The sequence below is a fragment of the Lampetra planeri genome, chromosome 18 (genome assembly GCF_965212315.1).
Source record: "Lampetra planeri chromosome 18, kcLamPlan1.2.h2, whole genome shotgun sequence".
Classification (NCBI taxonomy): domain Eukaryota; kingdom Metazoa; phylum Chordata; class Hyperoartia; order Petromyzontiformes; family Petromyzontidae; genus Lampetra; species Lampetra planeri.
This window is the reverse complement of record NC_136124.1, coordinates 6,864,991-6,891,320: the sequence shown is the minus strand read 5'-3', so window position 1 is coordinate 6,891,320 and position 26,330 is coordinate 6,864,991. Positions and strand designations below refer to the sequence as shown.

Here is a 26,330-nt window from a genome sequence, read left to right as displayed (position 1 = left end):
AGATACCCTCTGTAATGCGATCGATCCTATTAGAACTGATGGAAATCTTTGCAGCGCTCTTCAGAAGGAGCAACCTTTATGCACGTTCAGTCTGGGTGCATCAAACCGTTGACCATCCTGAAACAGCTCAGCGGGGCGGTCCCTTGCCGAGTTAATCCTCGTGGCGACGGACTTTTTCTTCGCCATGAAGATAGCCCCTCGCGTGTGTGAGCCCGTTGACAGGCTCAGCTCGATCATCATCGAGCTGAGATCTGCGCCAGCGTCGTTCCATTTTCCTAAGTTGTACCTTGAGGGCACTGAGGTCTCTGGAATGCCAGGGGGGGTGTGGTGCTCGTGGTAACTTGAGCATGAACACGGCGGTGAGGAGCAAGGTCATTGATAGCAGATCGGAGCACTGAATTGTACTCACCAACCCTCCCATTCATGGTGCCACTGTCACAGTAAGAGGAAATATTGGCCGACAAGGCGTCGTGAAATCCAGAAGGGGTCATTCGCCTTTTGGGCCGAACCCAGCCTCCCTGAAGTCCCCCAGACCGTCAGAGAAGAGTGGGGAGACACTTGATCTCAGCATTAATCACGTTGTCATCATTCCACAGTGTGAACAAACTTTGAAAGGCCCCAACTGAGACCCCCTGGGCGAATACATGGTCGATCAAGTGGTCGTGATCATGGGTTGGGCCCTGAATGAACTGAGCAACTCCCATAGAATCCATGGTATTTAAATGATCTGTAGCCAAACTATCAGATGGGTCGTCCATGTGTTGAAATCTCCCAGCACAATTGCGCAAGGGAATTCCAAGAACAAGGGGCGAGATCACCTCCAGACAGCTGAGACAGGTGGTCTATAAACAAGTTGTGAAATACAGCCTCTGATTCTCCTTCAGGGCACAACACACGATCCTGTATTTAAATGACCCAACTTTGCGACCAGGGTACAGCACAGATTAGACCAGTCTGAAGGATCAACACCACCTTGTCACCTCTATTTTTACCTGGCCTGTACATATGCGAAATTGAAGACCCATCTGGGACTAAATCAACCAGAGGTTGGTCGACTCCAGGTTTCATTAGTAAAAGCTAGGTGGGCACAGCCCATAGCAATCGTGTCACCCACTAAAGGGGCGCATTGCACGACCGACCTGGCGTTCATAACCATAAACTTCAGTACAGGCTCCTTCTTAACACTGACGCCTCTATTTTGCAGCTCAGTGGAAAGTTGGCGAGGTATATTTATTATAACCCGAGGCGGATGGGGAAGGGCATCTGGGAATCTGGATCTGAGAGACCAATGCGGACGTGAGTCAAGCGAGATCTTGTGAGTAAACGATGAATTGCAACCATCAATCCTCACTGGCTCCCAGATTTCAACCTCCCTACACGCCTCCATCGTCCACCAGTCCACCCGAAAATCGTCAGGGGAAAGTGAACGGAGGCGCCTAAGGTCGTGAACTGAGTAGCCCATAAGTCACGAGAGAGACAAGACTTCAAACACTGAAGTATACATGGTGAAGGGGCGTAGACCGCTATTTGCTTGAGTTGCTGGGTCTAAACCAGACGCATGCCTCCCTAGTGTTGGTCAAACACCGGAAGCCCAGATGATGAGACAAACTGAGCTTCACCAGGATGGACTGTGCACAACCCACAGTGAGCAGGACACGGGCCGAGGTGGCAGGTGCAGTGGCTGGTTGGACAAGCAGTAATAATAGTAGTACTGCCACATCAACTGGACGATGAAATAGGCTGAGCTTCAACTCGGGCAAGCTGGGTGCAGGCCGAAGCGGGATGGTCATGAGCCGGAACGTGCAGGTGGTAATCCTGCCGTGCCTATCATGTGATGAGACGAAGCTTAGCTTAGCTTCGTCTCATCACATGATGACAAGTTGATTGTAGAGCACAGCAAACTGATCACAGGCCAAGACGAGCAGGTGTGGTGGTAGGACATTCAGATGGTGGTTAATACTGAAGCACCAATCAATAGATGAAATGAACTGAGGATGATTGATAATGCTCATAATGCTTCTGGTGATAATGAAGGTCGCGCTGCTGATTATGATGTTGCTGCTGCTGCTGTTGAGGACCTCCAGGGGATTTCATAAAATAAAAAGGAGTCTCCATGCTCCTACAGTGACCCCGAACCCCGCACACCCCTACACACAGAGTCCCCACTATCCCCTGAGGTCCCTTTACCCCCGTTTGGTCCCCCTGCTCCCCTCCCCCCTCTACCCCCCCCACCCACCCCGAGTCTCAGCGGACCCACTTCAACAAAGTTTGACGCAGAATCCCAGATTGGGGTAGGCACAATGGGAGCGGTGGCGCAGCGGTTAGCGAAACTGCACTACGACCCCGGCGGCCAGAGTTCAACATCGGTGACGAATATTTGAACCGATCGAGGCCTCTCCTAGGTCGACTCAGCTTTAAATGAGTTCCCGGTGCGGCTGGGTCACCTACCCCCTCATGCACCGTGCCGGCCTTCGTAGGTGTTACTCGCTAACAGCACTTGCCCCAACAGTCTGTAAATGCCAAACGGGGGACCTTTGTCTTTGTGTGCGCTGGTCCCAGTGGAGCTGCTGTCGCCACGTTCATCCTCGCGGATTCTCATAAACCTCTCAATCACCCCTCCCCCCTCCCTCTCCAATCCCCCCCTTCACCCACTCTCAATCTACCCCCATCTCCCCCCCTTCAGCCCACTCTCAATCAAACAGAGCCCCACCTCTTCAACACCCCACCCCATCAACACGAGCGCTCGTGACTCCACAAACACAAGGGCCCCCCCTCTCCCCACACTCCCCCCCCCCTCTCTACACACCCCCCCCCCTCTCTACACACTCCCCCCACACCCTTCCCTACCTCACTCTCTCCTCTCGCTCCTCAGACACTCTCTACGCTCCCCTCTTTCTCCCCCCTCCCTCCCTCCCTCCTCCTCTCCCCCACGCTCCCTCACTTTATCCCCTCTCTCCACACTCTCCCCACGACATAGGCAAATGCAAAGATCTCCCCCGTATAGCCTTAACAGACTGTTGGGGCAAGTGTTGTTAGCGAGCACCAATGAAGGACGGCACGGCACACGAGGGGGTGGGTGGCCAGCACCACGCCCGGCCGCCTTTGTCTCCCTAGTCGCGACACACCGCACCAGGTATTCAATTAAGGCTGAGTCGACCTAAAACTACGAAGTCCTCTCACCACCGCTCCCCAACCCCGCCCACACTCTCCACCCTCCCCCCTCTCTACCCCCCCCCCCCCCGCTCTCTCCCCACACTCTCCACCCTCCCCCCTCTCTACCCCCCCCCCGCTCTCTCCCCACACACTCCACTCTCCCCGCTCCCCGTGTCGCCTCCCATCACCGCTAATGAGCGCCGGAGCAGCGCGCTCCTGAGCGCCGCTAGCCCCGCTAATGACATCAAACACAGGAGCGAATAAATATTAGAGTTTCCGACACCCCGCACACACATACACACAGGTACATACGCACACATACACAGGCAACAGGAGCCGTTCGCCACTCGGTGCCGGTGGCGTCACCGCGGCGCTCGTGCCAGGCTAGGTGCACCTTTGGGGTCACGTTGAAGTGTCGAAGGCTTTCTGCTGGCAGGAAGTCACGGGGACTGACCCAGCCTCCTCCACAGAGGCCAATCTTGACACCGCTGGTACCGGCCATCAGCAAGTCCACTCAGCTCCACACCCTCCTGCACCGCATGAGCCCATCTCTCCTTTAGCCCGTGCCACGCTCGTTTATCCCCCTCTATCCGGCCAAACAAAATCCGCTTGGCCATGCGGTGGCTGAGCATGCGGGCTGCGTGACCCAGACTACGCAGCATCATCGCCTGCCGGAGGAGCTCACCGACGATGGGATTGCGTCCAGATCTCTCGGGAGTCCGTGAGCTCATGAACACAATCCAGGCTCACAATAAGTTCTCTCTCCATTCCCAATGAATGGAAACCACCAGGGAATCCTATCCAATTGCCCACAACTCCGTCATCTCGTCCAGGTAGATGAATTGATATCAACGCCGTAGCATCAGGCCGGGCTGGGCGAGGAGGTTAGGGGGTGAGGCCCCCGCCCCTTCTCAAGGCCCACCCACCCAGTCCCCTTCTACATTTTTAACCAAGTCGAAAAATCGTGGCGGAATATTGAACGGCGGCGGCGGTTTTCCATCGCGTCAGCCTTTCCTGTAACATCCAAGCGGACGAGAGGCCGAGCAGAGACCGCAATAAAATCACGCAGATCGCACCGTTGCTCGCTCTGCTTAGTGTTTCACCATTTGTTTAAAGTTTTGTTTAACTTTGACTGTGCGGTGAGTTTTTGTGTGTGTACCCCCTTTAAACAAGGTTACGACTAAGGGCCTGGATGTCACGAAACGCGGATTGCAACGCAAACCGCCAAACCTCGGGCCATAAGTTACGGAGGCAACCTCTGCGCTTTACCTGGCCTCGGGCTTTTAGATCGCCCTCTTCACCCCCTTGGCACGGACAGCACGCCATCCAGCACTCACAAGGGGGTGGATAGCGTGGAACATATTTCAACTTCCAACCTTGCCATTGTGGGTTTGGATTGGGTCCTTATGTGGATGTCCAGCGACCCTGTCGAAAACTGGCAGGCGCATCGTGCAGATGCGCAAGCCGATATTCAGTTGTAAGATCAATGATATGGGCTTGCATTCTTTGTTTTGCCCATTTATTATCCATAAGATGTTCTTTCTTGGACCTGGCGTGCATTTAAGATGTTGTGTGGACGCATCAATGCCGCATCAATGGCGGAACAGCGTGTTGGTGATCACAAGCCCATGGGCTGTACATAAATCTAGCACCCTCTTACTATTATTAATGAGCTGATCTGGTTTACGCTGTTCAATTATTCCCACTCGAGTAGAAGAGTCATGACCCACTCAGGTATTCAAGTCAGCTAATAAAAATGACTTCATATCCGAAGGGCCACTTCAGCCAACAGCTATAACAGGTTATAGAAAGCATCTGCCTAATCAGCCTTGCCAGAATTCTTCCAAAGCTGTTTCAAAGTGCCAAGTATGATTAGTATCATTGGTGGGCACGTAGACAACTACCACCACGATTTCTCTCCTCCTGGTGATGGAGAGGCGAGCCCACGATAGCCCAGGACTCATCGCTTCCCACAACTAACCACCAGACTCGCATGCACACCTGAATAAATTGTATTCATAATAACAGCTGCTCCCTGTTGTTGGACGTCATCCTGCCTTGAATAGAGGACTGTCCCCCCTTCAACAAGAGACTGCACCTCCCTTATTCCAGAGAGGTCCAGGCAGTGCCGATACCGGTCTAGCTCCTGACAGAGGAATGGAAGCCTCTCCTTCGAGCGAACAATTGGACATCTCCACGTGGTCGACCGCAGTGATTTGCCTGTTGTTTCTGGAGGAATCCCCGATGATGGGGATGCAGTTCCCCGACTCTGCCGTAAAGTTTACGTGGCAAGGCACGTCATAGACATCTGTTCGCTCGGGGGTCTCCGGCACTTGCTTGCATTCATTCCACCTTGTGGCCTCTTTGGTAATCAAGCACGAGGCTGGAGAGGGGGTTACCAGGCTCTATATCACCAGATCAGAGCCCCTATTGGCCGCTGTGGTGACTGTGAGTGCACAATGGGGGAAATCGGCCGACTAACGTCACCCTTGACCCCCAGAGGCAGTGCTCGCGCACAGCATGCGGTGTTACCGTCTGAGACCACGAGGAGGCGGGCGGTGGGTTTTTTTTCTAGACGACAAAGACAAAGATCCCTCATATAACCTCCAACAGACTGTTGGGGCAAGTGCTGTTAGCAATCACATATGTAGGCCGGCACGGCACACGGGTAGGTGGGTGGCCAGCACCACGCCCGGCCGCCTTTGTCTCCCCCGTATCAATATTTACACACCGCAGCAGGTACTCATTTCAGGCCGAGTAGACCTAGCGGGGAGGTCAAGGACCGGTTCGTCACCGACGTTGGCTGTGAGGATTGCAATTGGGTCGCTAGAATCGTTGCGCTGCGCGCTGACCACTACGCCAACACTATCCACTGACATACACAAAGACAAAGCTCGCCCGCATAGCCCAAATAGACCGCAGTGACAAGTGCTGTAAGCGAAACACGCACACTCACAAACATCCAGTCACTGACAGCCACTCAGCTGCTCGCTAACCCTTCCACTCATTAACTCGGCGGCGAATTCACTCACTAACCCGTTCGCCGATTACCAAACCCCTTCATTAAACAAAGCAATTCACTCCTTCACCCAATGACTCGACAACCAACTCATTCACCACGGAATTATTTAACTCATTCAATCGACGACCAATTCACTCGATACATCGGCCACACGTTCGCCGATGCATACCCATTGTCATCTGGAGGTAAATTCGCCAATTTCTCAGAATCTGACTATTTGGCTCCACGCCCGGGGCGACTGCTGTGACGGCACTGCCCGCAGGGAGCTCCACTCGTGGCCAACTTGCAGCCCGACTCTAGCCCCGGCCACACTGCTTCTGGATGCCCCAGTTAACGTTCTGATGCGATCCAGCCACGTCTCCTCCGATGTCGTCGTGACCTCGTTCCCCTGCTGTTGTTGTTATTATTATTGTTGTTGTTGTTCCTCTGCAGGAGGATGCTCGGAAATATTGCGTTGTTCGACTAGTCTCGAGAAGGATAACTGATTCACCAACGTACACCCACTCACCCACTCACTCACCCACTCACCCACTCACTCACCCACTCACTCACCCACTCACCCACTCACTCACCCACTCACTCACCCACTCACCCACTCACTCACCCACTCACTCACTCACCCACTCACCCACTCACTCACCCACTCACTCACCCACTCACCCACCCACTCACCCACCCACCCACTCACTCACTCACCCACCCACCCACCCACTCACTCACTCACCCACTCACTCACCCCCTCACTCACCCACTCACCCACTCACTCACCCACTCACTCACCCACTCACTCACCCACTCACCCACCCACTCACCCACCCACCCACTCACTCACTCACTCACCCACCCACCCACCCACCCACTCACTCACTCACCCACTCACTCACCCACTCACTCACCCACTCACCCACTCACTCACTCACCCACTCACTCACTCACCCACCCACCCACCCACTCACTCACTCACCCACTCACTCACCCACTCACTCACCCACTCACTCACCCACTCACCCACCCACTCACTCACCCACCCACCCACTCACTCACTCACCCACTCACTCACTCACCCACTCACCCACCCACTCACTCACCCACTCACTCACTCACTCACCCACTTACTCACCCACCCACTCACTCACCCACTCACTCACTCACCCACTCACTCACCCACCCACGCACTCACCCACTCACTCACTCACCCACTCACTCACTCAGTCACCCACTCACCCACCCACTCACTCACTCACCCACTCACTCACCCACTCACTCACTCACCCACTCACCCACCCACTCACTCACTCACTCACTCACTCACTCACCCACTCACCCACCCACTCACTCACTCACCCACTCACTCACCCACTCACTCACTCACTCACCCACTCACTCACCCACCCACTCACTCACCCACTCACTCACCCACTCACTCACTCACTCACTCACTCACCCACTCACCCACCCACCCACTCACTCACTCACCCACTCACTCACCCACTCACTCACTCACTCACTCACCCACCCACTCACTCACTCACTCACCCACTCACCCACCCACTCACTCACTCACCCACTCACTCACCCACTCACTCACTCACTCACCCACTCACTCACTCACCCACTCACTCACTCACCCACTCACTCACCACACCGCAGGTCACCTCACTTCTCTTTCTGCTTCTCCCCTCGCACTGCTCAACTTTGGAATCCCCTCCTCCCATCATCGTCGTCGTAGTCGTCGTCCTAGTCGTCGTCTCTTTCCCCCCAAGCTCTCACAACAACAACAACAACCTCAGTCCATTTAAGAAATGCGCTACACCCTCCCATCGAGTCCAACTTTGGCACGAGTGCTGTTTGCTGCTGGCCGCATGACATCTCTGGCCGTTGGGCCTACTGTGCTCAGTCACCGCGTTCACTAATTTACCCATTGACCTGATCACTTAATAACTCGGCAACTCTTCTTGGTTCTTTCGGTAAAGTCACGTAAAATGGAAATAATAAAATAATAAAATAAAACATAATAAAATAATTCTCACGACGTTTCGGCCACAACGCAAGCAGCCGTCCTCAGGTGAAGACCAGGTCTGTCGGGGAGACAGCGTCTGACAGACCTGGTCTTCACCTGAGGACGGCTGCTTGCGTTGTGGCCGAAACGTCGTGAGAATTATTTTATTATGTTTTATTTTATTATTTTATTATTTCCATTCTACGTGACTTTACCGAAAGAACCAAGAAGATGAATCCCTGCAGTCACGAAAGCTTTAAATCGAAATTTAACTCGGCAACTCATCCACTCGTTGGCCAATTGACTCATTCACTCATAACTATGGAGGGTGAAAATAAATAAAGCACACTCAACACGTTCGTCAATACCGCAACTATATGTGTGGCCTTAAAAGCAAAACTATATATATGTCACAGGCGACGTTACGGGCAATTGCCCTTCTTCAAAAGCACACGGAACGTCCGTCCGCTACGGCACGTTGCACGTGTTGTAAAGCGCGTGCGCGTGCACCGCTCTCTCACACCGCCGCACGCCGTTGCTCCTCAACGGACTTCATTTCTCGCGACCGGGAGAAGCGGACAGTGAGTGGGACGCGTCTCGAGCTGAGCGGCGATCCACTTCAGCGGCGGCTCCCTGAGACGCCGAGCGGAGGGGGGTGGATGGCAGCGCCCGCCCGCCCGCAAGAAGTCTGCGGTGCGGCGGGGGGGGGCTCCATGCGTTCCACGCTCTGGGAGGACTCTCGCAGGGAGGGGGGGGGAGATCCACATCCCTCATCTTCCACTCGTGAAGCGGGTGGACACTGCACCCCATCCACCACCGCCCACCCACCACCCACCCAACCCACCACCTCCCCCCAACCCACCACCCCCCCCCAACCTCCCCCCCCCCACCACCGCCCCCCTCCCACCTCCGCCCGCCCACCACCCCCCCATCTCACCACCCCCTCACCTCCCCCCCACCCACCACCCCCCCACTTCCCCCCAACCCACCACCCCCTCACCTCCCCCCCACCACCACCGCCCCCCCTCCCCCCGTGTCTCGTGCGGAGGAGTCGGTTGAGTTGCTGCCCCGTTGGCCACGTTTGTTCATCACGTGACAACAACTTTACTATAAGAATAGGTGTTACCCTTTCTGGCAAATAAAACAGTTGTGTTAAGATGTTAAAACACCAAACTGAAAGCCTTTGCAAGGAACCATGTCTGCAATAACCACGTGAACTAATCATGTCTGGTTAATGCAGACATGATTCCTGGCAAAAAGGTTTCTGTTTGCTGTTTTAACGTCTTGACACACCTGTTTTATTGCCAGAAAGGGCAACACCTATTCTCATTTTTTGATACTGGCAAGGGAGGTCCCATGAAATAACGTTGCCAATTGGCCGTTGTCGGGTGGAGGAGGCTTTCACGACACAACATTGTTACTCGCGCGGCGATCCGACCCAGACAAACAAATATCAATGACGAATCGTAATGCCGCTCGCGTGAAAGCGCGCGCCGCCTTAAACCTTATCGACGGATGCGTTGGGCTGTGTTGTTCGCTGTTGTTATTTGTGTTTGTGCGCCACTGCCAACGCAGCAACCGCAGATACAGCAGCTAAATCTGCACGGGAGCCGTGGTGGCGAGATGTTAACTACCTCGCCTGCTATACAGGAGGTCGTGGGCTCGAAGCCGACCCTGACGCTTGCTGTATATTTGGAGTTTGCGGTGTCTCTCTCTCCCTGTGGTCGCGTGGAATTTTTCTCTCTGGGTCCTCCGGGTTTCCCCTCCACATTTTAAAATCGACAAGCGTTGAGAGCGTTTTGGCTGCTACAAGTTTCCACATTATAAGCCACTTGGTTGGACGATCATTTGTGGTGAGGTCGCTTCTGAAAAGGAGCTGCATAGCTCAGTGTCCCTTACCTCGTAAAGTAACAAAACATCGTTTAATATCGTTTTTAATAGTTTACGAGAGCATACATCACACACGTTGCTATGCGATATGTCTAATTAATGAACTGCGCCAAGCTGAACGGGAGGAACTCAGCCTCCATCACCCCTCCCCCTCGACACACACACAAATCCCCCGCATCCCCCTTCCATCCCCTCGCTCCCACTCGGAGCTAGCGCAGCGAGATGCCATTATTGAGTTGCCGTGTCGAGGTTGTTGACTCTGGGATTCCCCGCGCCCGTCTGTGCACACACACAGACAGCTGTGTGAGCACGTGGAGCGTGGCTTTCGCTGGAGATCGTAACAGCAGCAGCGGCGGTGGTGGTGGTGGTGGTGAAGATGATGGCAATACAGTCCGGTACATTTTGTACTCGTTCCGTCCTCACAGCGCCGAGTGAACACGACGCCACTTTGCACGGAGCGATGCTCGCTGCTACGTGCGCGCGTGCGCGATTGCAAATTGTTAGGGGAGCGGTGGTGCAGCGGTTAGCGCGGCGCTGCGGTACGAACCTCGCGAACCGAGTTCGATTCCGGCTCGCGGCCAACATTGGTGGCGATTATCTGAACCGGTCCTGGGCGTCCTCCCCTTGGTCGACTCAGCCTCAAATGAGTACCTGGTATGGTGCGTAAACATCGCCACTGGGGAGACAAAGGCGGTCGGGAGTGATGCTGGTCACCCACCCCCTCGTGTACCGTTCCGGCCTTCATAAGTGCTCGCTAACAGCACTTGCCCCAACACTCTGTTAAGACTATACGGGTCATCTTTGTCTTTGTCATTTCAATCTATGGAATAATGTGCGTGTAAGTGCGTTGTACACTTGGCACATTTGGACCGTGACGCCCGCACACAATGGACAACTCTTTGGGACTTGCACCAGATGCCTAGGACTGCAGTAGCCTATGGTTAGTATACCCGCAGTGATAACCAGGGCGGACTGCCGGATTCTAACCGCAAGACTCTGCAACAACGTGAGAACGCGCTACTCGCTGGGCCGTGTCACCGCCCAAAGAAGAACCAGAGACTCGGCCTCACTCACCACCACCTCACCAGCTCACCAGGAAACTCACTCCCACCTCACCACCGATCTCACCCATACCCCAAAATCTACCATCAGTGCACAACCATCTCACTACGAGCTTACCACCAACCTCACCACCAGCTCACCAAACACAATCTCACTCACCAACAACCTCACCAGATCATCACCACCACGTGGCCCCCCTCACCCTCTCAACTCACTCACCAACACTCACCAACACACACACTAACATTCACCAACACACACCTACACTCACCAGCATGCATCAACACACACACACACGCACACTCTAACCCACTCACGAGCGCACACCAACACACTCACCATCACTCGCACAACTCATTCTCTAACACTCACACATTCACTCAAAAAACGCTCAGTAACACACACACCTACATCAACACGTCCACCGGCACACACACCAACACACATCAACGCACACACACGACCGTACACGGATCATCATCACCACGATCCCGTAGGTGTCCACTGCACATGCCGTTATTTGTTATCTACTTTCCTCTGTCTTGTGCCAATGTGCTCAATTCGTGCCACATCTCTCTGGCACCAATCTCGAATGTCGTTGCCAAGAAGCCATTCTCGGTGAGGTCTTCCTCTCTTCCCGATTCCTTCCATCTTTACGAACAACAGCAACACTTTACATTTTTTTGCTGCCGTCCATCCTACACGTGTGCCCAAACAGTGTCTGTTTCCTGCTCACCACGTATAGATAACTGCATATCCATGCGTACAAATAAAGACTAGGATCCTCCGTATAGCCCTTTCACAAACTGTTGGGGCGAGTGCTGTTGGTGAGCACCTATGGAGGCCGGCACGGCACACGAGGGGGTGGGCGGTCGGCACCACCACGCCCGGCCGCCTTTGTCTCCCGAGTGGCGATGATTATACGTCGCACCAGGTACTCATTTGATGCTGACTCGATCTAGGGGAGGCCCAACCACCGGTGCAGATAATCGTCACCGGTGTTGGCAGTGAGCGGGAATCGAACTCGGGTCGCCGGGATCGTAGCGCAGCGCGCTAACCGCTGCACCACCGCTCCACAAATGTGTGCACCAACACATACACACACCAGAATATATGCACACATTCACGCTCACCATGACTCAACTTCGTGATCGAACAGCCTTACATTGTATCTGTACCAGATGTAAAATCCATGGAAGGATTCTAAAGCTACAAATACGTGGTTCAATACGATGCTCAATAGCGTAGGGGCCAGAGGCAATCCCTGTCGCACCACAATGTGAACAGGGAATGGCTCAGAATCCCGGCCACGTAGCGTTACCCGCGGCCCTGCCCAACATCGCCAAGCTCCTTGATGATTGTGAGCAGTGTCCGGGACCCCGGAACCACCAAGAATAACCCAGAGCCCTGGCCTATTGATGGCATCGCTCGAGCAGTGGGTGTAGGGTCCTATTAAAATTCCCGACACATTCGCTGTAGGAGACAGACAGAGACTCGTCTGGGCGTTTTAACAACGCGCAAAGGATGCGCATTGCAATGCACACACGGATATCTGCGCGACCCGTTACATCGCGCTGTTAGTCCCGGAGAAGGGGCCTCGTGGTTGAGGACCATCAGCGGACACCTCGCGCTAAGTTTAGAACCCCCCCTGTGTTTAGAGAAACTTCAAAACACTTTTGAAAAATGAAGATAAAATTTAGTTCCAGAAATATAAAATTAGATTTTATATTTGAAGTTTCTCATGCACCGCCTGCGCATCCACGCGATCAGACCGCCAAATGTAATCGCTGGAGAACCCAGACCTGCATTGGTATCGCCTCGGCCACGTCCATTCAACCCTCGTCATTATTGAAACATTTTCCTACCGTCCTTAAACCTAAATTAAACTTTTTTTTTATTTCATTTAAAAACAAAAATCTCCCACGTACGTATATATGGCCACAGGTCATTGGTAAATATTTACGACCTTGTAAGGAGGTACAGGATGTTCTTATCCTCGATCGTGTGTTCAACATGGGCAGCGATGAAAAATAATGTTTGTTTTATGTTTGCAATTAGATGTGATTGATTACGAATCCCGACCACTTTTTAACTCTTACTCAATATCACTTTGAGGTCCTCGATTCCCTGAAAACACGTCGCGCAAGCGATTGGCACCGACGACGAGGATGCGCAACTTCTTAGGGCTAGATTTCGCAAGACTGTTTACATGAAACTTTTCAAGGCACAACCGAAAAAGAATGTCTCTCTTTTTGTTCTTGTTTAACATCACGAGTTTAACAGATCGTTCAGCGGAGTCGTGGCGGTTTCCTTTCGGCGCAGGCAGGGCCGTCTATAGAGGGCTGATGTGGAGCCCGGGGGAAAATCACACCACGTGCCCCCCCCCCCACGCCATCAGAGTAAACCTCAAGTATTACTTCTGTAATGACAATGGAGCCTGCATGCGGTGCGAATGCACGAGTGGCCACGGGAGGTAATGACAGGGGGAGTCAGTTGTGAGTGCGACGGGACCGGTGGCTACGGGAATGTTCGAGAAGGGGGCGTGGTCAGGCGACGGAAGAGGGCGGTGGAGTCTGCCGATGGAGCGAGCGTCCGGAGTCGGCGAGAAAAATCGAGAAGGGGGGCGTGGCCTCGTGTCGGTATATAAGGGGGAGATGCGCGGGAGACACGGGGCTGTTGCAGTGGGGGTCTCCGCCTGACGTCAAGTGAACGTGTCTCCAATAAAATGCCATCTCAAGAGAAGTGTGTCAAGTCGTCATTACATATCTGACACCGTGACGTCAAAGCGCGCCCCCCCCCCTAAAGTGCGGGGCCCAGGGCGATCGCCCCGATTTTTCGCGTACCCCTGGGGACGGCTCATTGTGTAGGTTATCTACAAAATCAAGTAATGCTTTGATGTATTGTCTGCCCGCCGAGTCGCCCTTGAACAAAGAGCTCCTGAGCTCAATGGGCTTCATTCAGTGGGAAATAAACTTCCGATTCTGATTTTAAAAGAAATCTATAAAAGTATTTAATTCGCATATCCCATCGACCACACTGCCTTCTGTGAGTATGTCTCCATCAGCTGCACTGGCTCAACACGAGCCATACTCCATCTGGAGCGCGTTCAACATTCCGTTTTCTCATGATGCAGAGTGAGGCTTGCTTAGAGCACTGCTGGGGAATTGCCCCGATGTTGACCAGCGAGGACACATTTTTAAATCCTTTATATTAAGTTCACTTGCTTGATTGCTTGCTTACGACCGTGCAAATCTTTCGGTCGTTTTTAAACCCACTTCCCGTGATCCAATCGAGCTGACATTTTGCACACAGACTCGTTGTGCGTGGCAATTAATTTTCGTGAATTTTTTTTTCCAAAATTTTGCACTGTTTAGGGAAATTTTTTTAAATATTTAATTACCAATTGCTTAATGGTGGCAGACAATCATCTGACCCATAGGTGGCAGCCATCTCAAGCCAGAAGACAAGAGGACTCTAGCCGCCCCGATGCCACGCATATAAAGTATTTATAGTGAAAAACTTTGTTTTTACGGGTTAATTTTTTCCGTACTCATTGGTCTTGTACAGGGAAACAGGTAATGCACGAATATCAACTAAAGTCTACATATTTCATAGCAAGTTTATAGGTTGAAATTGAACGACTGTTCTCCCTACTCTTTTCAGATAAGTGAACAGAGCTCAACAGGATTCTTTTGCGGAGGATGTGTCTGTGGAATACTGAGCCTCTCAGTCCATCATCCCTCTGCGGTGGTTAAAATGAGTACCACTCTGTCTGTGTGAGACCAAAACAACAGCTGTTTTTTCTTATGGATGGGATCACCCTCCACCCCCCACCATAGGATTGTGGAATTTCCACCACAGCCTCTGCAAGGCTGTAAATAGAAGAGGAATCAAAGCTTCGATGCTGACACGAGCACGAAATCGCTTTAACTGTGACAATTTTGGAGTTGTTGAATCTCTCCGTCCATCTTCTGCTGGCATCGTAAAATCAAAACACAGCAGCACAGAACGCTTCACATCCCCACGATATCCAATGATATTGGTGGCACAAAATGGGATGAATGCCATTTCAACCTCACAGAGCGGCGCACACTACGATTTCCTAGGCTTCTATCCTGACTCTGGCTCGCTAAGATGACCCTTAATCATCATTTAATTTTCAGCCCATTGTCAGTTCACTGCTGGATGAAGGCCCTCTCCCCACCCCCACCACACACGACACCGAGGTTGTTTGTCCATACTTCGCCATTCCGGTCGGTTGGTGAAGGAGTGGAGTCGGGGGGTAGAGGGGGAGGGGTAGGAATGGTTCCGAGAAATCACTTAGTCGGCACTGCGGTCGGGAATCGAACTCAGGTGGCTTGGGTTCATTAATAATAACACAGTGCGCTAACCGCTGTGCCACCGCTCGGCCACAGCCACCCTGGACTTCTCCTCCGCGGGCCTGCCAAGACTGCACCGAGTAATCCTCGACTACCTCGTTAATGAATCCTCGGTTATCTTTGATGTTGAACAATCCCTCAATGTAACTTAGCATGATAATTCACACAAGCCTTGACGTTCAATCATCCGGGCCAGGACCTTTCCCAGCACGCCGAGTGGGAGAGCATTACAATCAGTGCGGTCCCACTTTCCTACAAAAGGGGGAGGGGGGAGGCTCACCAACAAGGAAGACATTCGTCCAATTATGTGGAACCCGTCCAGAGGTCTCGGCAGTTATAATGATGGCGTGCAAGGCAGCCTGCACACAAACGTCGCCCCTTTCCCCTACGAGTTCAATGGGAAGGTCATCTTTGGCCGGCACTTTACTCATTCTCAGGGGCATAGAACACACACACACACCCGTTAAGACAAACACACACACTTATACACTCACACACACACCCACTTATACACTCACACACACCAAAATACACACCCCTCGACACAGGCTGTCGAAGCAAGTGTCTTTCGCGAACACCTCTAAAAGCCGCTGGTACGGCGCACGGGGGGGGCGGGGGGGGGGTGACCAGTGCCACGCCCGGCCATGACCGGGTCAGATAGTTGCCACTGGGAAACACAAACAAAGACAAAGACCCCCCCGTATGGCCTTTAACGGACTGTTGGGGCAACTGTTGTTTGCGTGCCGCTATGAAGGCTGGCACGGCACACGAGTGGGTGGGTGGCCAGCACCACGTCCGGCCACCTTTGTCTCCGGCGTGGCGATGTTTACACACTGCAACAGCTACTGACTTTAGGCTGAGTCGACTTACGGGAGGCCCGGGACCGGTTCAGATAATCGTCACTGGTATCGACCTTGAGCCATAGTCGCCGGGTTCGTAGTGCAGTGCGCTAACGGCGACGCCACCGCTCCCCACACACTCACACACGTGAACTTGACACTGAGGTTAACAGCAAAGTTAACACTGGAGTGAGCAGCTTAGTTAACGCTGAGGTTAGCAGCGGAGTTACCAGGGTGGTGGTGGTGGTGGAGAGTGGTTGGGGGAGTGAGAGGGGTTGGGGGAGTGAGAGTGGTTGGAGGAGTGTGGCTCTGGAATGTTGTCAGCGGAGTTGCGTGGAACGGAACCAGGCGGCACTCATTAATCTCTATGCGACACGACAACACACACACAGCTAAAGACAAAGGTCCACCGTGTCGCCTTTAACAGGCTGTTGAAGCAAGTGCTGTTAACGAGCACCTATGCAGGCTGGCGCAGCACACGAGAGGGTGGGTGGGTGGCCAACACCACGCTCGGCCGCCTTTATCTCCCTACTACCGATGTTTTACAAATCACACAAGGTACTCGTTCAGGCTACCTAGAGGGCGGTTCGAATATTCGCAACTGTTATTGGTCGTGAGCAGGAATCGAACTTGGAGCGCTAACCGCTACACTACCGACACACAGACTAACATGCACATCTTAATATATATACACAAAGATCCCCCGTGTAGCCTTAACAGACTGTAGGGGCAAGTGCTGTTAGCGAGCACCTATGAAGGCCGGAACGGTACACGAGGGGTTGGGTGGCCAGCACCACGCCCGACCGCCTTCGTCTCCCCAGTGGCTATGTTTACACACTACGTAATCATTTGAGGCTGAGTCGACCTAGGGGAGGCCCGGGACCGGTTCAGATAATCGTCACTCATGTTGGCCGTGAGCGGGAATCGAACCCGTGTGGTCGGGTTCATAGCGCAGCGCGCTAACCGCTACACTATCGCTCCCCACACAGAACACATTCCTGCGGAGGGAGCTGGTAGGAACGTTGGGTTGCTCGGTCAATGGCCAGGGTCAACGGTGGCGTGGTGTATTCCGCAAATATGGCCGACTGTGAGGGTGGGCACAAGCCGGCGTGAGCAGGTTAAACTTTGAGTTTTATAAGGGCACCACAGGGTGACCAGCCCCTCCCCACCCAGCCCCACCCCTCCCACCCCCCACCCAGCCCCACCCTCCCTCCCCACCCAGCCACTCCCCACCCTCCCCACCCAGCCCCTCCCCACCCAGCCCCTCCCATTTTGGATGCATGACAGACGGACACAATAATCCCCTGTGGGCTGGTGGAACCAGGTGGTTCCTACCAGTATAAACAAACATACTAATATATAAATATCATTTGCATGTGTAAGCCACATTTCATCCGTATACACACTAACATATACACTTTAAGGCACTAACACAAACTAATACCCTTACCATACGCAAAGCCTCACCAACACACATCAAAGCAACTCGCGCACACACACACACTGACATCTCCAAACATGCATGCACAAACACACACACTTCTCACACATACTGACGCACGCACGCACACACAAACACACCCAAGACACACACTAATCACACGACTATACACGCTACTACACACACTGGAATATATATTCATCTCCATCAGGCACAGCGCTGCTGGGACCCTGGGGAGGGAGATGCCAGGAGCGGCGTCGGGTAGAGGTGGGGGCCCCCGGAAAGGAGTGGGGTGGGGGGACCCCAGGGAGGGAGGGGGACCTCAGGGACGGAGAGGGGAGGGGGGCAGTGAGGGAGAGGGACCCCAGGAAGGGGGTAGAGGTGGGGGGCTCAGGGAGAGAGAGGGGGGATGAGCCCAGGGAAGAGGATGGGAGACTCTGGGGAGGGAGAGGGGGGAGAGGTACCCCAGAGAGAGAGGGGGGGGGGGCCTGGGAAAGGATTGAAGGGGGGGATCTCAGGGAGAGAGGGAAGGAGAGGGATGGCAGGAAGGGAGAGGGGGTGTCCCAGGGAGGAAGGTGGGGGAGACGAGGGGAAACCATCCTCTGGCTCGGTCGGACAGAGCCGGCGACGCGGAGCTCCCCATGTTGACCGCCGCCACCAGCAGCATCTCCTGCCGATTCAGCGTCTTTTTTTTAAATAAACTCAGCCCTGGGCAGATGCGGGCCTCGGCGCGGGTGCCACTGGCGTCAAATGCACCGGCGGTGACCGGCGGTGAGCGGCGTGCCAGGCTGACGACTGCACCTGCTCCGTACGCTCGCTGGACCAGGGCTCGGCAACCTGCGGCTCCGTAGCCCGCAGGTTGCGGCGGCTCCCCAAGGGCCCCTTCGTGACGTTCTCCACTGAGGACCAAAACCTCCTCGCGGTCATTGGGTTCATCGTGGCTTCTCGAACTACGGAGTTGTGTTTTTTGTTGCGAACGAATTCGAGACTCTTCTCCTCATTTGGGTTGCTGACCCACTGCGCTAAGAAGTCGTGGATTTGCTCAGAGCATGGCGAGGACCTTTGGCCTGAAATACGGCGTGTGGTTATTTTTTTATTGTTGTTGTTGTTGCTACTGATGCGCTTATTTACCCAGGAAAGGCTTAAACGAGTCTCAAAACTCCTTTTCAGGAGGGTTCTGCCACACCGGGGATGCTTTGGCCAATTCGATTGACGACACCGAAAAAACCCGGAGAAATCCCTCCGCCGTCCGTACGAGCGGATATCAGTGAAAGCCCCGCACAGATGGATTCACGAATACATTGCTGCGTTGCCATCTCCTGGCCCGCCTCGCAGCCCACGCCTGCAGCACGCGCCCCATTCCCAGGGCGTCTCCCATCAAAGAAGGAACCGGGCTCAACGCTGCCGTAATGAATATGATGGTGAGGTGAAGATGATCACGATCATCATGATGATGGCGAGCTGATATCAATGACGCAGATCGTGATGCCGATGGTGAGATCGTGACGAACAGAGGGCGCCTATAACCCTAACCCCCCCCCCCGCCCTCCCCGCCCCCCTCCAATCACCCCGTAGCGTCAGAGAAAATGTTCTCGTTGTGACCTGGACGTGGGTCATCAGCTGTTCTTTACAAGCCGGGCCGGGGGGGTGGGGTAAATGGGGGGATGGGGGGGGGGGAGTTAGGGTGGGGGCGTGGCGGGAGATGCCCGGGGGCTACACTGGGTTGGTCGCAGCTGGAGATGTCGCCGATACCAGGGCGGGATCTGGAGCCGGGAATTCTGGGCGGTGATGGCGCCACTCTGAGTGAGTGTAAAGGTGAAAGGCGAAGGTGCAATCGGTGGTTCACGCCGCTGCTGCACCACCACCACCACGCCCCATCGCGATCGTCTCATCGGGGTGCCGAGACAACGAATTCCATTTCGTCTCTCGCAGAGCAGTGCGACACTCGGTGGTGAGGAACGGCCCGCGGAAGCGGACATCACAGAGCAACCTCTGTGAGCCCTTCAAGGTGGCCTCACATCCACACCGCATGTTACAGCCAACCCATAGTTAATTCTCAAGAGCTGGCATTTAGCCCAACGAAATTGAATGTCACGGGAGGTTTTTGTGTGTGTGTGTGTGCAGCGATGGGTGACCACCCTGAGACCTTCCACTCGCTATGGGCGCCACGTGGGTAGGAGATGTTAACTACCTCGCCTGGTATACAGGAGGTCGTCGTGGGTTCGATCCCGACCCCGACACCTGCCGTGTATTTGGAGTTTGCATATCTCTCATCATCATCACGGTGGCTAGGAGATATTAACTACCCCGCATGGTATACAGGTCGTGGGTTCGATCCCGACCCCGACACCTGCTGTATATTGGGAGTTTGCGTGTTCTCCATGCGGTCGTGTGGATTTTCCTCCAGGTCCTCCGGTTTTCCCCACCACATTAAGAATCAACGTGCGTTCAGAGTATTTGTCTGCTATAAATTTACACGTGATAAGCCACTTCATTGAGCTATTATTTGTGGCCAGGTCGCTTCTCGAAAAAGAGCTACATAGCTCAGTGGGCCTTACCTGGTCAAATAAAACAGTTTACAGTTTTACAGTTGAGAACCCAGCGGCGAAGACCTGGATTCGAGCCCAGGCTCTCGGCTGCACCCGCTCGGCGCTCTGCCCTCCGAGCCGCCCGGTCTGTCGCCTCAATGCTCCGTCGCCAACTCGAGCGTGGGCGACGGTGGCCAGAGATCGAACTCGGTTCCGCAAGCGCTCCAAAGGTCAGCCGTGACCGACCGCGTAGTGAGCGAAGGACCGGCGCGCCAAACGTGTGACCTCTTGCGACAGCATTCGCACAAACTTACTGCTATACACCGGCGTGTCAAGCGATTTGTTTGATCTATGAATCACGGGGGTGGGAGGGGGGGTGGTGAGGGATCACGGGAGCGGCGCCGTTCCTTTGAGGGTAGCAGTCCACTACGAACGTTGACCGTCAACTGAAGTGTGCAATTTTCTGCTGGAGTTTCCGCGTCACCGCTGCCGTGAATACGGAACTCCCCTTCCCCCAGCCGTCTGTGCTCTCGACTCCCCGCCGCTCTTCAAGGCCGATCCCAACCCCTTCCTCTTGTAAACCACGAGCGCCTGCACTGCGCACCAAGTACGCGTGATATCCCACGTGACGCACGTCACACACCGTGGTGCCGCGCGGCATCTTGAGACGCGGTGGCCTCCAGATGCTGCGCAAAGGTCACGCCGCGTCGCACGCGAGGTCAAGGTGGGATCGGGTGGGGTCGTGTCGGGTCAACATGGTATAAGGAAAGGGGTCTCCCTACGGCGGTCGGGAAGAGGTCAGGTGGGGGCTGTGTGGGGTCAGGAAGGGGTCGAGTGAGGTCAGGGTGGGGTCAGGATGAGGTCGTGAAGGGGTCAGAAAATGGTCGAGTGCGGTTAGGATGGGGTCAGTGGGGTCAGGTGGTGTCACGGCAGGTCCCTACCGCTGTCGGACCAGGGCAGGTAGGGGGGGCAGCTCACGTTCACGCTCTGCCCCGGGAGACCGTCCGGCCAGCACACGTAGCTGTCAAACGTGCGGTTACAGTAGCGGCCTGCATGGCGCACACGGGGACATGGGGTGAGACACGAGATGAGACACGAGGTGAGACACGGGGTGAACACGGGGACGCAAGGTGAGACGCAGGGTGAGACACGGGGACACGGGATGAGACATGGGGGGAGACACGGGGTGAGACACAGGGACACGAGGGGAGACACGGGGACACGGACGTAGATGAGGCAAGTGTCAAGGTAAGAGGACAGAACGTAGAACTGGAGACACGGGGACAGCGGCTGAGACGCAGGGACACACTGCAGCACCCCTACTTCCATCGCCTCCCCCCCTGCTCCCCCCCGCCCCCCTGGACCCGCACGTGTTTTCATTTTAATCTTGCGTAGTGAGCGCTGCTTCGTCACGCACAACGACCCGAAGCATGGGGCGACCTTTGTGTATGTGTGTGTTCGTGGGCGCATTGTGTACACATCAGCACTGGGGAGACAAAGACGGCCGGGCGTGGTTCTGGCAACACCACTCCCTCGTGCGTCGTTCCGGCCTTCATATGTGCCAATCGCTAACGGCACTTTCTCCAACAGCGTGTGTGGACAAACAGTCCCCCCGTGCAGTCTGTGTAGGCTCCACTGCAACTGGTGTTGCTACTACTGCTGCTCGACTAAAAGATAGAGGCAGGAGGGTGAGGAGGGTGAGGAGACAGGTGGAAGTGGAGACAGAGGAGGAGACGGAGGAGGAGGGAGAGGGGACAGGTGGAGACAGAGGATGACAAGTGATAATGGACAGAGAAGAGGAGACAGAGGAGGAGGAAGAGGAGACGGGGAACGAGAGCGATGATTCACAGGCGATCAGAGAGAATGAGGAGGGAGGAAGATGAGGTGGAGGATGAGGTGGAGGATCAGGAGGAGGTCTGTGAGACTGGGCCGTGTGCCGCGCACCGCCTGCGTGTGAGGGGTACGGCGTGGACTCCATCTCGTCGAGGCAGCGAGTGCGGTACTCCTTCCACCGCTCCACCGTGCGCGACAGCATGGAGCGCGGGGACTGCTGGGGGAGACACGCGGACACGCGGCGACTCAAGAGACACGGGGGACACGCAGAGACACGCAGAGACACGGGGGACACCCGGGAGACATGGGGGAGGGGGATACCCGGGGGAGACGCGGAGAACATCCGGGGGACACGCAGAGATCCGGGAGACACGCGCAGAGTCACGGGGAAATGGGACACAGAGACCCATAGACATGGAGACACGGGGATACGGGACACAGAGATGCCAGGATACGGGAACATATTATATAGTACAACTAATTATTATCACTGTATGAAGACAGAGATACAACACAGGAATATGGGAACACGGGGCCGCGGGGACGCTAGGACACACGAGACACAGGAAGAGGGGGACATACGAAAACGGGGACGTGAGTATACCAATCATTCTCCACGTATCACAGCAACTCATTACCATAACATGACCTCGCGGGGACTAGCGGACAGAAGCAGGTGGGCACTGGGACACGTGGGACAAGACAGACGTTCAACACACAATCAAAGGAGACGGAGACGTGAGAACGCGTGCGTATGGTGTGAGGACGCGGGGACACGGGGACTCGTTCCGAACGAATCCCCGCTCCCTCCACGCGTCATCCCGCGGCAGCTCCAGCGGCACGGGAGGCAGCGGCCGAGCGGGCGAGAGGAAGATCGCAAACACGACGCTCACGTGGCCACACGTCGGCTTTCACGACCTCCCTCCCCCCGTCACCCCCTACCAGCTCACCCCCCCGCCCACCACCTCCTCCTCGTCACTATCCGAGACACGATGACGCACGCGCTGCACTGGCACAAAGACAAAGATCCCCCCACCCCCCCCCCGTGTAGCCTTAACAGACTGTAGGGGCAAGTGCTGTTAGCGAGCACCTATAAAGGCGGGCACGGCACACGAGGGGGTGGGTGGCCAACGCACCACGCCCGGCCGCCTTTGTCTCCCTCGTGGCGATGTTGACACGTCGCACCGGGTACTCATTTGAGGCCGAGTCGACCTAGGGGAGGCCCAGGACGGGTTCAGATAATCCTCACCGGGTGTTGGCCGTGAGCGGGAATCGAATCCGGGTTGTCGGGTTCGTAGCGCAGCGTAGCGCTAACCGCTGCACCACCGCTCCCCACACGCACGAAGTCACACGCAGGAACTAACCAACGCGGCGAACAGATCAAGCCTCTGGGCAGACTGTTGGGGCAAGCGCCGCTGGCGAGCACCGACCGAGGGCGGCAAGGCACGCGAGGAAGTGGGTGGCCGGCACCCACGCCCCAGTCGCCGCCTTCGTCTCCGCAGCGATGGGGCTGACGCACCGCAGCGGGGGACGCGTTCAGGTGAGAAGCCCCTGAACACGCTTCAGATTTCATAGTCCAGGGTGCTTCACAAAACATGTTAACACTTCTGAGAATAGGGGGGCATCCATCGAGTACGTACGCATGGAGGGGGGAGGGGGGTTAACACAAATGCGTATGCTTGCGTAGCAGAGGTGGTGAAGCCTCGATAATAATTTGTCTACATTGGCCTTCAAATGAGTCAGATAGTCCGGCGGTGTGGACTATCTGTTTGCGTAAACACGTTAATATTATTGATCCTTGATCGTTCCTGCGTGGATTAAATATCGGCCGATCTATTGGATTTGGGGGGGGGGGGTGCGTCATGCGTTCGTACGCAGGTGGGGGTGGGGGGGTAAAAAGTCCGCGTGCGTACAGGGAGGAGGGGAGGAGGTATCAAGTTTTGACAGATTTGTGCGTATCTACTACAATACTACATGGATGGCCCCTGATGCAACACACACCGCAAGAAATGTGCATCCGGGCTCTGGAGGCCACAATGATGGCGAACTAGTGGATACTCTTTGAAGCTATTCACGTACACATTTGTTATCATGTTTACTGTGCAGTATTATCCGTTCTTTTCCCATTAAAAACGATGGTCCCATGTGAGTGTTAACATTGTTTTTGGTATTTGACCACTGATGTGGACCGCCAGAGCGGGAATCCAACTCGTCCGCTGTCCGGATTCATATCGCAGTGCGCTCTTCACGACTCGCTAAACTCACTCCCTTAACAAAGACAAACATCCTCCGTTTCGCCTTTTTTATTTTACCGGACTCTTGGGGCAAGTGCTTTTAGCGAGCACCTCTACATACACACACCGACACACAAGCTAACAAAGACAAGACAAAGATCCCCCGTATAGCCTCAACAGACTGTTGGGGCGAGTGCTGTTAGCGAGCACCTATGAAGGCCGGCACGGCACACGAGAGGGTGGGTGGCCAACATCACGCCCCAGTGGCGATGTTTACAGACCGCACCAAGAACTGATTTGAGGTTGAGTCGGCCTAGGGGAAGCTACCTGTTTCGTAGTGCTGCACCCTAACCGCTGCACCACCGCTCCCCACACACGAACATGCCCACACAAAGACAAAGACGCACATTCTATGTCTGTCTCTTCGTGTGTTTGTATGTATGTCCAAGTGTCTATCTGTGTATGTGCGAGTTGTGTGTTGTATCTCTCTCTTTGTCCCGTGTTCGCTGGACACGAGACACAGGGCAAAGCAAGACGGGACACGGAGTCGAGAGACACGAGGACTCAGGGCACAGAGACACGGGACACCGATAGACAGAGCATACAAGACGCGCAGACACGAGCCGTTGATACACGGGGACACAGCGACACGGGGGCAGAACGACCCTTGACATGGGACAGTCAAGCAGAGAAAACGGGGACACGGACACACGGAGAGAACGGGGGACACAGAGACACCAGCATACAGAGACACGGGAAAATAAGATTGACAGAGACACGGGGTAACAATGACATGGGGACACAGAGACGCGGGGCATAGCGACGAAGACACACTGGGACACAGAGACGCGGGGACGCAGGACACAGAGACACGGGACATAGAGACGGAGACACACTGCGAAAGAGACACGGGACGGACAGACGAAGACACACTGGGACACAGAGACACAGGACACAAAGACACGGGACATACAGACGGAGACACACTGGGACACAGTGACACGGGACATACAAACGAAGAACACTAGGACACAGAGACACGGAGATCGCAGCACAGAGACACGGAACATAGAGACGAAGACACACTGGGACACATAGACACACAGACGAAGACACGCTGGGACACAGAGACACACAGGGCACAGAGACACGGGACATACAGACGAAGAACACTGGGACACAGAGACACGGGGACGCAGCACAGAGACACGGGACATAGAGACAAAGACACACTGGGACACAGAGACACACTGGGGCACAGAGACACACAGACGAAGACACACTGGGACACAGAGACACACAGGGCACAGAGACACGAGCCACTCACTGGACGTGGGAGCGGTGATGAGCGCCGGTTCTGCGGGATCGGAGTGAGTCTCCCCGCGTGTCTCCGTGTCTCTGTGCGCGTGCCGCGCATCAGCCGCCAGCGCGCGCCCCCCCCCCCACCGCGAGGGGCGGGGCGAATCCTGCAGCCCCGCCCCCCTCCCCGGTAGTTGGGGGAGGTGGAGGGGTCGAGGTCGGGGGGTGGAGGTAGGGGGTGGGCGTGGGGGGGCCGAGGTGGGGGGTGGAGGTGGGGGGGTCTAGGTGGGGGGGGGTTGAGGTGGGGGGTGGAGGTAGGGGGTGGGGGTGGAGGTGGGGGGGGGGTCGAGGTAGGGGGGCCGAGGTGGGAGGGTGGAGGTGGGGGTTTGGGGGTTGAGTTGGGGGGGTGGAGGTGGGGGGGGGGGTCTAGGTGGGGGGGGGGGGTTGAGGTGGGAGGGTGGAGGTAGGGGGTGGAGGTAGGGGGTCGAGGTGGAGGTGGGGGGTTGAGGTGGGGGGGGTCGAGGTGGGGGGGGTAGAGGGGGGGGGGTGGAGGCGGGGGGGCTGCCGGAGGTGAAGGCGATGGTGCCTGTGATGTGTCGATTTCCCCGGTGCGGCATTTGCAACAACGTTGCAAAAGTTTCTTAAACTCAC

At 55.1% G+C, this 26,330-nt stretch overlaps 1 protein-coding gene across 3 annotated transcripts in view; it reads right to left on the bottom strand.

Moving 5' to 3' along the window:
* Positions 1–25,812, bottom strand: part of LOC144723564 (glucagon-like peptide 1 receptor) — a 62,369-nt gene extending 36,557 nt beyond the window's left edge. For 2 of the 3 annotated variants that reach the window (XM_078602407.1, XM_078602409.1), the window contains exons 1-3: positions 25,708–25,812; positions 22,258–22,360; positions 21,255–21,362 (exon numbers count right to left, since the gene is read on the bottom strand). In XM_078602407.1, the coding sequence (XP_078458533.1) occupies positions 21,255–21,362; positions 22,258–22,360; positions 25,708–25,797 (301 nt within the window). In that variant the 5' untranslated portion in view covers positions 25,798–25,812. Of the gene's footprint in view, positions 1–21,254; positions 21,363–22,257; positions 22,364–25,707 lie in introns of all 3 variants that reach the window. The other variant, XM_078602408.1, reaches the window with a different exon arrangement.
* Positions 25,813–26,330: the final 518 nt, after the last annotated feature.